At 35.5% G+C, this 15,000-nt stretch overlaps 1 protein-coding gene across 1 annotated transcript in view; it reads right to left on the bottom strand.

The window, feature by feature from the left end:
• Positions 1 to 1,337: 1,337 nt before the first annotated feature.
• myo (myoglianin) overlaps positions 1,338 to 15,000 on the bottom strand; it is a 132,227-nt gene continuing 118,564 nt past the window's right edge. The window contains exons 4-5 of the mRNA XM_068355659.1: positions 5,711 to 5,893; positions 1,338 to 1,930 (exon numbers count right to left, since the gene is read on the bottom strand). Of these exons, the coding sequence (XP_068211760.1) occupies positions 1,544 to 1,930; positions 5,711 to 5,893 (570 nt within the window). The 3' untranslated portion in view covers positions 1,338 to 1,543. The remainder of the gene's footprint in view (positions 1,931 to 5,710; positions 5,894 to 15,000) is intronic.

Raw genomic sequence — 15,000 nt, 5'->3', positions numbered from 1 at the left:
TTATGTGTATGTATATATATATATATATATATATATATGTATATATATATTTCATATATATACTGTATATATATATATATATATATATATATATATATATATATATATATGGTTATATATACTGTACATATATGTATGTATATATAAACCTATATATTCGTGTGTATATATATATATATATATATATATATATATATATATATATATATATATATATAAAACACTGACCAATGAAATGCTCAACATATTTGTTACTTTTTATTTATTTTCAAACCAAAAGATCATCCGATCATTCAACTCAAGAAGTCGTCGCTAGGACACGAATATGCTTATCACTTATTTCCAATCTGTCGGCAAAAGCGTGAAACTTAGAATTTATTGGCATCCTTATAAATGTTCAGCTAATAGTAACAATGATAAAAATGGCAGTTATCAATTGTGACGGCAACAACAAGTAAGAATATTAGGGATTTCATTAGAATTTGATAATAAATACATCTACATTGATAGTGTTTCACTTATAGTTGTGTTGATTTTTTCCTGGTCCACCCTACTTGCTATATTTTTATTTTTTTCCTTTTGGTTTGTATAGCATTCCTTTGTTTTTTTACGATCAATAAACAATATTTATTTAAGTATAATTAATTTTTGTTGTAGTATCAAGACCACGATTAACTACAAATTTATTTGAAAAGTATTTGATTAAGAATATATTTTTTTGATTTTCGGGCACATATGAAATTTCATATAGTTTTTATCCAAGAGTTTTCAAAGCCTAGTCACCAATTAAGCAGAGCTTTTTTCATGTTTGGAGGTTATGAATATATATGTAACGTATACACACGCATGAAAATACTATAAACAAATGGGGCCCTCTGAAATTTTGCCTAACACACGTAAAATAATCCCATAGGTTAACTGGAATCGGCCGTCTCAAGTCATAGGTGGTTTTATTTGAAAGGAAAATTTGAACAGTTTAACGTGACATGATGACGACCTCTCACTCTCATGCTCTGTATTCTGATTTAGGTATTTTGTATGTACTTGATAATTATGAAATTGACTATCAACTCGAATTGAACTCCAAATACTTTGAAGTTAACTTTTTTTTTTTCAAAGTTGTTTATTCATTGTTGATTATTTGAAGGGCTTCGTGTGCAATTTTTCTCGTGTTACATTAAAATACACTTGCAACATTTAAAAGAAATCTCTCTCTCTCTCTCTCTCTCTCTCTCTCTCTCTCTCTCTCTCTCTCTCTCTCTCTCTCTCTCTCTTCTCTCTCTCTCATCCCAGTATTGAGAATGTTTTCTATTACACTTTTCTTTTATCTACTATACATCAGAGCTGTAGCAAGTTTACTAAGAGAGAGTGAATTCAATCTCATCGATGACCAGTCGAGGCTAAGAGTGAAAATGAACTTCGTTTAATGTAATACGAGAGGAAACAGCAGTTTGTTTTGTTTGTTTGTATGTGCGTGTATCCTATGGTTGTGTATGATGTTGCCTTTATAAATCTTTTAAGTACGACCAGACGTCCCACGCTTTTAAGAGCATCCGCAGCGATCCACCACCATGTCTTGGATGGTGTCAAATTTGATCTTGTGGTCGTGGTCGTAATACAGCATCTTCATGGGAGAGAGCTTCCTCGCCCCGCAGCAAGGGCCGTGCTTGGCGCTGCTGCTGTTCATCTTCTGGACGAGGGCGCTGTGGGCGTATTTTTGGGCGTACAAGTAAGGGCACTCGCCGTTGCAGAAGTTGGCGTCGTAGACCTTGGGGGCCACGATGAAGTCCCAGCCCATCTCGACGAAGTTCACCGAGAGCGGGTAGCGACAGCATTTCTCCGTGTCGTTGTTCGTGCAGTCGACGCTGCCGCTGTTGCGACGGCCGCGCCCCCGGCGGTTTTCCTCGGTGTGGATTTCTAGGAGAGGGGCCTGGAAGAGGGGCACGGGTTTTAGATTTTTATGATTTAGATAGATTTCGGCCATGTAGGTCTGGGTCTCCCAACTCTTCATGGCTGAGGACTATGAAGCGGGAAGTGTTATTATTATTATTATTATTATTATTTGTCAAGCTACAACCCTAGTTGGAAAAGCAAGATTCTATAAGCCCAAGGGCTCCAACAAGAAAAAATAGCCCAATGAGGAAAGGAAACAATGAAATAAATAAAGGATATAAGAAGTAATGAAATACTAAAATAAAATATTTTGGAAACATAAACAACATGAAAACAGATAATTCATATGTACTGTAAAAAGACTTATGACATGTTGATTAATAGAGAAGTATTGAATTAAAAGCTGAAGATAGAGACCACTGGCGAAAGCTAACGGAGGCCCTTTGTGTCAATATTATTATTAATATTATTATTATTATTATTATTATTATTATTGTTATTAATATTATTATTATTATTACTACTACTATTATTACCCGCCAAACTACAACCCTAGTTGGAAGAGCAGGATGCTCTAAGACCAAGGTCCAAACAGGGAAAATAGCCTAGCGAGGAAAGGAAACTATGACAAAATATTTTAAGAACAGTAACAACATTAGAATAAATATACAATGAAAAATGATTAATAAGATGGATAGTCCTGTGAATAATAGATTTCATTGAAGAATAATTTGATAAAATGGATAGTCCAATGAAAAATAGATATAATTGGAAACTGATTTGTAAGATGGACAGTCCAATGAAAAATAATTAATAAGACGGATGATAATTTGTCCTATGAAAAGTACTTCGATTTTATTGAAAAATTATTTATAAGATGGAGAGTCCAATGAAAAAGGATTGATGAGATGAATAGTCCAATGAAAAAGGATTGATGAGATGAATAGTCCAATGAAAAAGGATTGATGAGATGGAGAGTCCAATGAAAAAGGATTGATGAGATGGAGAGTCCAATGAAAAAGGATTGATGAGATGGAGAGTCCAATGAAAAAGGATTGATGAGATGAATAGTCCAATGAAAAAGGATTGATGAGATGGAGAGTCCAATGAAAAAGGATTGATGAGATGGAGAGTCCAATGAAAAAGGATTGATGAGATGGAGAGTCCAATGAAAAAGGATTGATGAGATGGAGAGTCCAATGAAAAAGGATTGATGAGATGAATAGTCCAATGAAAAAGGATTGATGAGATGGAGAGTCCAATGAAAAAGGATTGATGAGATGGAGAGTCCAATGAAAAAGGATTGATGAGATGGAGAGTCCAATGAAAAAGGATTGATGAGATGGAGAGTCCAATGAAAAAGGATTGATGAGATGGAGAGTCCAATGAAAAAGGATTGATGAGATGGAGAGTCCAATGAAAAAGGATTGATGAGATGAATAGTCCAATGAAAAAGGATTGATGAGATGAATAGTCCAATGAAAAAGGATTGATGAGATGGAGAGTCCAATGAAAAAGGATTGATGAGATGGAGAGTCCAATGAAAAAGGATTGATGAGATGGAGAGTCCAATGAAAAAGGATTGATGAGATGGAGAGTCCAATGAAAAAGGATTGATGAGATGGAGAGTCCAATGAAAAAGGATTGATGAGATGGAGAGTCCAATGAAAAAGGATTGATGAGATGAATAGTCCAATGAAAAAGGATTGATGAGATGAATAGTCCAATGAAAAAGGATTGATGAGATGAATAGTCCAATGAAAAAGGATTGATGAGATGGAGAGTCCAATGAAAAAGGATTGATGAGATGAATAGTCCAATGAAAAAGGATTGATGAGATGAATAGTCCAATGAAAAAGGATTGATGAGATGAATAGTCCAATGAAAAAGGATTGATGAGATGGAGAGTCCAATGAAAAAGGATTGATGAGATGGAGAGTCCAATGAAAAAGGATTGATGAGATGAATAGTCCAATGAAAAAGGATTGATGAGATGAATAGTCCAATGAAAAAGGATTGATGAGATGGAGAGTCCAATGAAAAAGGATTGATGAGATGGAGAGTCCAATGAAAAAGGATTGATGAGATGGAGAGTCCAATGAAAAAGGATTGATGAGATGAATAGTCCAATGAAAAAGGATTGATGAGATGAATAGTCCAATGAAAAAGGATTGATGAGATGAATAGTCCAATGAAAAAGGATTGATGAGATGAATAGTCCAATGAAAAAGGATTGATGAGATGGAGAGTCCAATGAAAAAGGATTGATGAGATGAATAGTCCAATGAAAAAGGATTGATGAGATGAATAGTCCAATGAAAAAGGATTGATGAGATGAATAGTCCAATGAAAAAGGATTGATGAGATGAATAGTCCAATGAAAAAGGATTGATGAGATGGAGAGTCCAATGAAAAAGGATTGATGAGATGGAGAGTCCAATGAAAAAGGATTGATGAGATGGAGAGTCCAATGAAAAAGGATTGATGAGATGGAGAGTCCAATGAAAAAGGATTGATGAGATGGAGAGTCCAATGAAAAAGGATTGATGAGATGGAGAGTCCAATGAAAAAGGATTGATGAGATGAATAGTCCAATGAAAAAGGATTGATGAGATGAATAGTCCAATGAAAAAGGATTGATGAGATGGAGAGTCCAATGAAAAAGGATTGATGAGATGGAGAGTCCAATGAAAAAGGATTGATGAGATGAATAGTCCAATGAAAAAGGATTGATGAGATGAATAGTCCAATGAAAAAGGATTGATGAGATGGAGAGTCCAATGAAAAAGGATTGATGAGATGGAGAGTCCAATGAAAAAGGATTGATGAGATGGAGAGTCCAATGAAAAAGGATTGATGAGATGGAGAGTCCAATGAAAAAGGATTGATGAGATGAATAGTCCAATGAAAAAGGATTGATGAGATGAATAGTCCAATGAAAAAGGATTGATGAGATGGAGAGTCCAATGAAAAAGGATTGATGAGATGGAGAGTCCAATGAAAAAGGATTGATGAGATGAATAGTCCAATGAAAAAGGATTGATGAGATGGAGAGTCCAATGAAAAAGGATTGATGAGATGGAGAGTCCAATGAAAAAGGATTGATGAGATGGAGAGTCCAATGAAAAAGGATTGATGAGATGGAGAGTCCAATGAAAAAGGATTGATGAGATGGAGAGTCCAATGAAAAAGGATTGATGAGATGGAGAGTCCAATGAAAAAGGATTGATGAGATGGAGAGTCCAATGAAAAAGGATTGATGAGATGGAGAGTCCAATGAAAAAGGATTGATGAGATGGAGAGTCCAATGAAAAAGGATTGATGAGATGGAGAGTCCAATGAAAAAGGATTGATGAGATGGAGAGTCCAATGAAAAAGGATTGATGAGATGGAGAGTCCAATGAAAAAGGATTGATGAGATGGAGAGTCCAATGAAAAAGGATTGATGAGATGGAGAGTCCAATGAAAAAGGATTGATGAGATGGAGAGTCCAATGAAAAAGGATTGATGAGATGGAGAGTCCAATGAAAAAGGATTGATGAGATGGAGAGTCCAATGAAAAAGGATTGATGACATGGAGAGTCCAATGAAAAAGGATTGATGAGATGGTTTAGTCCAGTGAAAAATAGATTTCAGTGAAAAATAATTGATAAAATAGTATATAATCCAATAAAAAATTAATATATTTCAATGAAAAGAAAATAATTGATTAGAGGGATAGTATTTATTTCAATAAAAAGATAATAGATCCCAATATAAAAGACTTGATAATTAGTCATCTAAATAGTAGACCAAATGTTTTCCTAAGGCCACTTACATTTTTAGGAGACTCTGTAGGATCTGTCACAGCCACTTGACGGCCCTGCGAGTCTAGAGCCTCTACCACTAGACCAAGGTTTTCATCTGGTTTACTGAGCCACTCCTGCAGGAGCTTGTACACGGGAATCTTGACCCAGTTCCCTTCTAAGGCGTCGAATTCCTTCCGTAGTGTCGTTACTTCCTGCAAAGATTGAATTCAGTAAGGAACTTCTCTTATTACAGTATTTAGAAATATCAGGCATTAAGAAAACAGAATTGATAATATTGTATATAAAATATATATCAGGCATTAAAAAAATCTATAGTATTAATAATAAAGTCTATACTAAAAAAAAATATCAGGCATTAAGAGAAAACAGTATTGATTGTATTGTCTATACTAAAAAAAAAAATATCTGGCATTAAGAAAAAACAGTATTGATTGTATTGTCTATACTAAAAAAATATCAGGCATTAAGAAAAAACAGTATTGATAATATTGTCTATACTAAAAAAATATAAGGCATTAAGAAAAAACAGTATTGATAATATTGTCTATACTAAAAATATATTGGGCATTAAAAAACCTATAGTATTAATAATATAGTCTACTAAAATAATGTAGATAGAAATGTTACCATAGATCTAAATTACATACCAAGTATAAACCTCAGTTAAATCAAGTATTTTACTGAATTATTTTCTTAAGATTCTAAGATATATTATGATAAATTCTCACTGCTGTCATAAAAAGATTTTAGGATGTAATTTTCTCGCTTTTTATTTTCTAAAATAAAGTAATTGTTTAATTAAAACAATAACGGTATTGTTTTTCCTTAACTAAAACAATAACGGTATTATTTTTCCTTAACTAAAACAATAACGGTATTGTTTTTCCTTAACTAAAACAATAACGGTATTATTTTTCCTTAACTAAAACAATAACGGTATTATTTTTCCTTAACTAAAACAATAACGGTATTATTTTTCCTTGACTAAAACAATAACGGTATTGTTTTTCCTTGACTAAAACAATAACGGTATTGTTTTTCCTTGACTAAAATAATAACGGTATTATTTTTCCTTAACTAAAACAATAACGGTATTATTTTTCATGATAGGTTAAAATGTTTGAACTAGAAGGGTGACTTGTTATGGAAATTGGGATAGTAAATAATATCGGGGAAAACTACTGTGAATAACCCCCCCCCCCCCCATAGATACCCCCAATAACCTATTCTACTTTATCAATATCACAAGGTGACACCATTTCATTTTTTCAAGATTGTATAAAAATTTTTATTCTGATAAATTATAAAAAAAAATCGCAACTTTTGACTGCACAATTTCCATAAACTTTAGCTTGTCAGTTTTCTATTAGAAAATTTCCTTTATTTTTAATCTCTGATTCAGTTATTTTCATCTTTGAAATTCTTAAATTCAATAATCTAACTAAGGAAAATCTTACATTCAGTGATGACAACTGAATAAAATTGGAAATATATACTTTTGAACGAGAAATAAACTGAGACCGTACCGCAAAGAGCAGTTAATTTGTAAGTTTGTAATATTGATCATGAAAACATATCTAGAGCAGAAAAATCAATGAAAATGTCCAAGTAACCGTACTGCAAAGAGCAGTTAATTTGTAATTTTGTAATATTGAACATGAAAACATATCTATAGAGAGCAGAAAAATCAATAAAAATGTCGAAGTTACCGTACCGCAAAGAGCAGTTAATTTGTAAGTTTGTAATATTGAACATGATAACATATCTATAGAGAGCAGAAAAATCAATGAAAATGTCCAAGTTACCGTACCGCAAAGAGCAGTTAATCTCTAATATGTTATATAGAACATGAAAACATATCTATAGAGAGCAGAAAAATCCATGAAAATGTCCAAGTCAACGTTAACAAACATCAATAACAAACTCGCACAACAGAGCATGAACATGGAGGGCCAAACCTGAATGCAGAAATTTTAGGCTGCGTCAAGTCGTTTATCAATTCTTAACTACCAATCAGTGTCCGATTAAACAAAGCAAACAGGTTTTCAATGATAGGTATCTCATACTTATAACCTCTTTACATGATACCTTATTCATGAGAAGTGCTTAAAGAAAAGATTAACATACTTGAAATATTTATTCTTGACAAATCATAAGTTCGGGAATATTCCCTGACAAGTTCAGGCGATGGAATTGCCATGAAAGAGCAATAGTTGACTCATTTAGCTTAACCTCTTCTAGGAGAAGGGCACTCCAAAATCAAACCATTGGTCTCTAGTCTTGGGTAATGCCATGGCCTCTGTACCATGGTCTTCAACTGTGTGGGGTTAGAGATCTCGTGCTTGAGGATACACTCGAGCACACTATTCTGTCTTTGTTTCTCATCCTCTTGTGATTTTGAAGTTTTTATCCTTTTATTATTTTCAAGTTTTTATAGTTTATTTATGAGAGGTTTATTTAATGTTATTATTGTTCTTAAACTAATTTTTCCTTATTCCCTTTCCTCACTAGGCTATTTTCCCTGTAGGAGCACTTGGGCTTATAGCATCCCGCTTTTCCAACTAGGGTTGAAGCTTCGCAAGCAATAATAATAGTAGTAATAACCTATTTAAGTGATGTACCTTACGGATAGAGGACGTTACCGTTTTAACATAAAACTTATCTCTACTACAAAATTTATCTGGAAATAAAGGGGAACATTCAGGCATATGAATCGGCAGGGATGCCGGATATGGGTGCCAGAAAAGGATATTATAGTCATGTTTGTTAATTAACATATGCAAATATCAATTCTTTTGAAGCCATAGAAATCTTGATTATCGAATATTTCAAAAAGAGAATAGAATCAAAGGAATTGGGACGTCTTGGATACAGAAATATTCTCAGGAAAAGTAATTTAAGATATTCCCGTCCAATCTTTATTGACGGTCTAAGCGTTGCCATACCGAGGCTATTGCAATATGCTATACTCATTTTGCACAAGTGATGTTCGATTTTCATGATTGAACAGTTGTGTTTGTGAGTGTTTGGACATCGTGTTATAAAAGTAGGTGAATTATAAAGGCTGTTTCATTTGCATATGTCTATAATTGTTTGGTGGACTTGTTTGTTCACCGATACACGCCAAATCGGTCCGGCTAGTGAATCTATGGGGTTTACAACAACCATCATAGCAGTAATTCTGGATTGGATGAATTGTAATACACATAAAGCATGGGTTTATGGGAACCTTCCAGCTTCCAGACTGATTAATTGTAAGATCAGAAAGTTGGCAAACTATTTGTGATCCATATGTTCTCCTAGTGATTAGTCAAACAACCCACCCTTGTGTTCTCCTTGTGACTAGTCCAACGACCCTTATGTTGTAGTGATTAGTCCAAGAACCCTTACGTTCTAGTGACTGGTCAAACCGCCCATTGTTCATTTACTGAATAGTCCAGCAACCCTTATGTTCTAGTGACTAGTCATACCACCCATTGTTCTATTGACTAATCCAACAACCTTTATGTTCTCCAAGTGACTAGTAAACAACCCATTGTTCTAGTGACTAGTCCAACAACCCATATGTTCTTCCAGTGACTTGTCAAGCAATGTTTATGTTCTCGTGACTAGTCCAACAACCGTTTTATTCTTCTAGTGACTAGTCAAACAACCTTTATGTTCTTCTAGTGACTATGCCAACAACCCTTATGTTCTAGTGACTATGCCAACAATCCTTGTTCTAGTGACTAGTCAAACAACCTTTATGTTCTAGTGACTAGTCCAACAACCCTTATGTTCTCCTAGTGACTAGTCAAACAATCTTTATGTTCTTCTAGTGACTAGTCCATCAACCCTCATGTTCTCCTAGTGACTAGTCCAACGTGCGTCGTTCAGGAGATTGGAAATGGCAGTTGCATATTCTGTTGCCACTATATTTCATGGCGAGATAATACGATTTAACATGGCTGATGTTGCCAGTCTCCCAACAGTAATAGAATGTACTAGTTACGGCTGGTACTTAACAGAGCCCTACAGCAGGTATTCCCAACGTGCAGGATATGGAGGCCTCTCTGCAATTTTGAGTCAACTTAACCATAAGGTGAAGCAACCTAACTTTTCAATCACTGTACTGCTGTTGGGCCTTATTTCTACTTGGTGAGGCTGTCTTTGAATTGAGCTATGTCACCCGGACGGTAGCCTAATCAATAAATGCTTTTGGGGCTTATTTAAGAGAGCCTAATGCCTGAGGGATCATATTAGGTTTCATTTCAATAGCGAAAGTTTGGAAGTTTCTTGATTGTTGATGAGTAAACTACTACTTTCTTACCGTTTTCCATACATAAAGTGGTCGGTTGCCTGATAACACCCTTTCCAATGCCTCTATCAAAGGCATTCTCGTACACCAAACCTCTTCTCTCCATATCATCCTTCATCTTATCTCGCCATCTAATTGTTACTCTGACAACTTCGCGATCTCCACCCCTAACAGGTTACTCCGAAGCCTGCCTCACTCCCTCCCAACTAACCATCCTCAACACAGGTCCACACCACCTCGGTGACACTCGTATCATCTCTGTAATCTTCACTATGCCTGCCATCCTTTTATTTCATCCTTTCCTAACCTTTCAAGCAGCGATATATTATCATATTCCACCTCAGGATTCTCATCTCTGTTCTCTCAAGCTTTGCTTTCCCTTATCGTCTTAGAGCCCATGTGTCCGATCCACACATTAAAATTGATCTTATTACTGTGCTATAGATCTTGAGTAACCAGTTGTACGTAATTCGTTTGCTTAGATGTGGGATTAGACAATTTTTTATAAATAAAGAAGGAAAAGGGAACGAATGGAGGAATAATAGGCAAGTGAATGAAAAACTAGATGGGTTGATATTCGCCACATACATAATGGACAAAACTTGGAAAAATCTAATATAATACTGTTAGGATTTTGCACTGATCTGTAAAAGGGCCAATTGACATATTTTGTGTTTATGTGATTGCAAATGAAAAATGTCCCTTTTCAATATTCAATAAAAACTTTCTAATTCCCTGTATAAAATTGAATTACTTATTTATTGAACTTTTAAAGAGGTCTAATGTATAGAGGTTTTTATGCAAGTTGAAATATGAATTGGTTTTATAAGACATAACGATTGTATGTGTTCAGAGATTACTTGGAACCTATCACAATGTTGTTCATAAAAAAAGATATTCTTTGAATCCCTTATTTTCTGTATTTTAGCAAAAATTCGATTCTGATAACTTCTCAAGATTTTGGAGTGGATCTCAAATTCAGATTTTTCCTTATCATTTACTCGTAGGGTTGTTCTTAATGATTGTGTATGACGAAGAACAGTTCAGTAGCTATTTTAATCACTTACTAGTAGCTATTCTGATCGCTTACTAGTATTTTTGGAAAGTAAATGAGCATAATTTAGAATATTCAGGTAAAGGCTGATTCACACTAAACCGTCACGTCACGTCACATTACATCATGTCAGGTCACGACACTCTACGTCACGTCACGTCACGTCACGTCACGTCAAAATATTCTGGGAAAGAATCCGTGCCATGATGTGATGGTGCTGTGACGGTGACGAAGAACCGTTTAGTGTGAACACGTCCAATTTTGACATGGGAGAAATTTTGACGGAAAAGTGACGTGACATGACGTAATGGGACGGTGACCTTATGAATAGTGTGAATACATAGCACGGTTGACGGAACGGTGACGGTGCAGTTTGAATCAGCCTTAACTCTACTAATCATATTATTATTATTATTATTATTATTATTATTATTATTATTATTATTATTATTACTACTACTACTACTACTACTTGCTAAGCTACAACCCTAGCTTGGAAAAGAAGGATGCTATAAGCCCAGGGGCTCCAACGGGTAAAATAGCCCAGTGAGGAAAGGATACAAAAAAAAAGAAAATATTTTAAGTACAGTAACAACATTAAAATAAATATTTTCTATATAGATTATAAAAACTTTCAACAAAACAAGAGGAAGAGAAATAAGATAGAATAGTGTGCTCGAGTGTACCCTGAAGCAAGAGAGTGGATGTAATTTCTATTATGTGCTTGGTTATATATTTATGGGTTATAAGTTCCATCAATACAGGTCCAATTGTTCCACTAAATAAGTTACTATAGAATATGTAGAGTAAACATAGAAAAGGGATTAACTAATAAGTGAAGATTTTAAGGCCGCATTAAGGTTCCCAGCATCAATAACGTTGTCAAGAAACCGTTAGCCAAAAGGAATATGATCCCGGCCCCTTCACTGGAGATAATTTTAGACAAACAATGCAGATTAAATACATTTAACAGTTAGAACAAATTATACTCTCATATTAAACCTCAAATCTCTTAATGCAAGAAAAGTGGGGTAGCATGAATGAGTTTATAAATAAACCCAAGTGATCATGATACTAAGCATTTAATTACTAGTACATGGCTGTCTCGTGAGATGGGGGGTGGGGGGAGGGGTAGCTAGAGATGTTGAGTGATGCTGCAAAAGTGGGTCTCCAACTGCTTGTTAACGAGGATAGCAGAATGACCAACTCCAAGCTTGCATCTTGGCGGCGCAACAGGGCTGTCAGAGAATGTTGTTTAAACACTTAAGATACACGAGATAATGTTACTTGCGATTACGCTCCATTAGAATAACTGCTGCTGTCCTACGCTTATGTGTAACGTGAGAAAGTTCAAATCTGAGCCTTCTTAATTGAGTGCAACTCGCACTTCGGCAGTGGGGTCGTATTACCGAATGAGTATGCTGGAGGGATTAAGGCAGAAAAGCCTGGTTGATTTGGTAGGGATGACAGGGAGACAAGTGCTCTCTCTCTCTCTCTCTCTCTCTCTCTCTCTCTCTCTCTCTCTCTCTCTCTCTCTCTCTCTCTCTCTCTCTGGTATGGAGGAGGTGGGAATTCACACACGCAAAAAAAAAAAAAAACAATGCATTTGTTGCATCGAAAAAAAGAATTCTTTTGCAAATATCACTTCCCGAGAGCGATTACTATAAACAGCCACTTCATTTTTATTACTCGCAGTATATTTTTAGAAGGGTTTATCGTTGACCTTATCTAGTTGATGCTGAAGATCATTGTAGATAGAGAACCATTTCAATGAAATGATAAAGAGGCTAGTGATTTTCTGCGGGTGGAAAATGGTTACTGATATAACTCTTGTTTCCGTATTGGTTAAGGAATTTAAAGTATCTAGGAGGGTATTTGAAGACTTATATTTTTTAAATAAGTACAGTTCCTTGGTGAATCACGAAACTGTAAGGAAAGTGAAAGAACAGGGTTTAGCGTTAAATGGAATATCATAGATAGAGGCGTATACGTTGCTTTCCTTTCTACGTATACTAGCAGTGTTGAAGGGGTTAAAAATGCCTGTCCATACAGGAGATAGTTTTTGATTGTAGATCCTAACCAGAGATCGGAAATAGATTCTGTGATTTAAACTTTTAGCTTGAGGCACTTATGTACTTAAACCTACCGGATCTAAAGTTGTACCCAGTCAGTATTAGAGTACATGAAATTTGAAATACATCCAATTCACAAACTCGACTTTGGCGTTTCTGATACAAGGAGATCCATTGATGCTCTTTCTTGACTTTGATTTTAACTCAAATGAATTAGTGTAAAATCAATTTTTGCCATGTAATTAGGTATGCATACCAGTTGAATTAGTTTTATGATGGCAGTTTTCGCTCATAATTTACAGAATTTGCTTTTGTAACCAAAATGTTTCAGTAAATGTTTTTTTCAAATTACCTTTAAGCTTCATGCATGAATGTAGCCTAGTATCTGATATGGTTTTATAAATTTGAGACAGTCATTTGTGAAGCTTGCTGCCACTGGGCTTACATATGGATACAAATATGTAATTCTTTTAGGATTCAGGGCTATAAGTCAAGAAGGAAATGGAAAATACTGTAAAAGAAGATTTATGTGGACTTTTTTATGTATTTGAAATTTTATGACAAGTGATAAGGTAAGGATATGTTGGTTTTTGTTGTGAAAGTTCATATATCACTCTCCCACTCTTCACTTTTATTCATTAGAAGTCAATAATTGCAAGATTACTTCTAAGTTAATGTTTCTACCAACTTGATTTAGATTTTGCTTCATGCTTTAGATAAAGGTTTAAAGGACACGCATGAATGACAGAGGCAAGGGACAGTGACAATCCTCTATCGAGCAGGACAGTGCCATAGAGACACCATGTTTACAAATGATCAGCACCCAAGCCCCCTCTCCACCCAAGCTAGGACCAAGGAGGGCCAAGCAATGGCTGCTGATGACTCAGCAGATAGACCTATAGGCTCCCCCAACCCGCCCCCATCCTTAGCTCAAGGATTTTGAGGTTACAGCGACCAAAGAAACTAAGGAGTTTGAGCGGGACTCGAACCCCAGTCTAGCGTTCACCAGTCAGTGACGTTACCACATCGGCCACCACAACCCTACATTTTAGGAGGCAAGTATATTGCCTCCCATATCAGTAATATACTTATGATTTGAAATAATGACTTGAATAAATACATATCTGTTTGAGGCTCAATGTAAAGATGGCAGGTTCATCCTTGTCAAGATTCTTGGGCAGAATGTGTTGTACCATACTAGCGGTATTTTTAGATTTATTTCAGAAGCAGGTCTTCTGTAAGTCATGTAACATTTATAAGGACATCTTCACTCTTATTGTTTTAAATTGAATTCCCTTTGATTATTTATAACAAACGATATCGGCGTCAGTGACCTTCGATGTCAGGATGCCAGAAAACTCGAAATTTATCAAGTAAAAGAATGAAACTTTCCCTAATGACATGCTTTAGTATTGGACAGTGTCACAACTTCACCTCTAAATTAGCCACAGTCTTAGGGTACCCTGACACTTGCACGACTTTTTGCCACGAATTTGTCGTGGCACGAACTGGAAGATAAAAACAAAAAACAAAAATCCCCTCAGAATCACAGCTGACCTGTCCACATTGACACGAACTGGCACGACGAGTTCACGCATAGTTTACGCATAGTTTGCGCACTTCCTGCATCGTCCAAACGAGTTCACGAACAGTTCGCACATAGTTCACGACCCGTTCACGAAATTTTGTTGTGACCAAAATTTTTAACATTTCAAAATTCTCGTCACGACATGCCACGATGTCACGACGAGTTTACGAACACTTCACGCCAGTTTACGACTCGAGTTGTGACAATGCGTGCCACAAATTCGTGCAAGTGTCAGCCTGACTTTACTTTCAACGCGACAGCTTGAAGGCGATAAAAGCTAGTTTGGT

This window comes from Palaemon carinicauda, chromosome 2 (assembly GCF_036898095.1).
Source record: "Palaemon carinicauda isolate YSFRI2023 chromosome 2, ASM3689809v2, whole genome shotgun sequence".
In the NCBI taxonomy this organism is placed as follows: domain Eukaryota; kingdom Metazoa; phylum Arthropoda; class Malacostraca; order Decapoda; family Palaemonidae; genus Palaemon; species Palaemon carinicauda.
The sequence above is the reverse complement of the archived record's forward strand: the minus strand, read 5'-3'. Positions and strand labels throughout refer to the sequence as shown.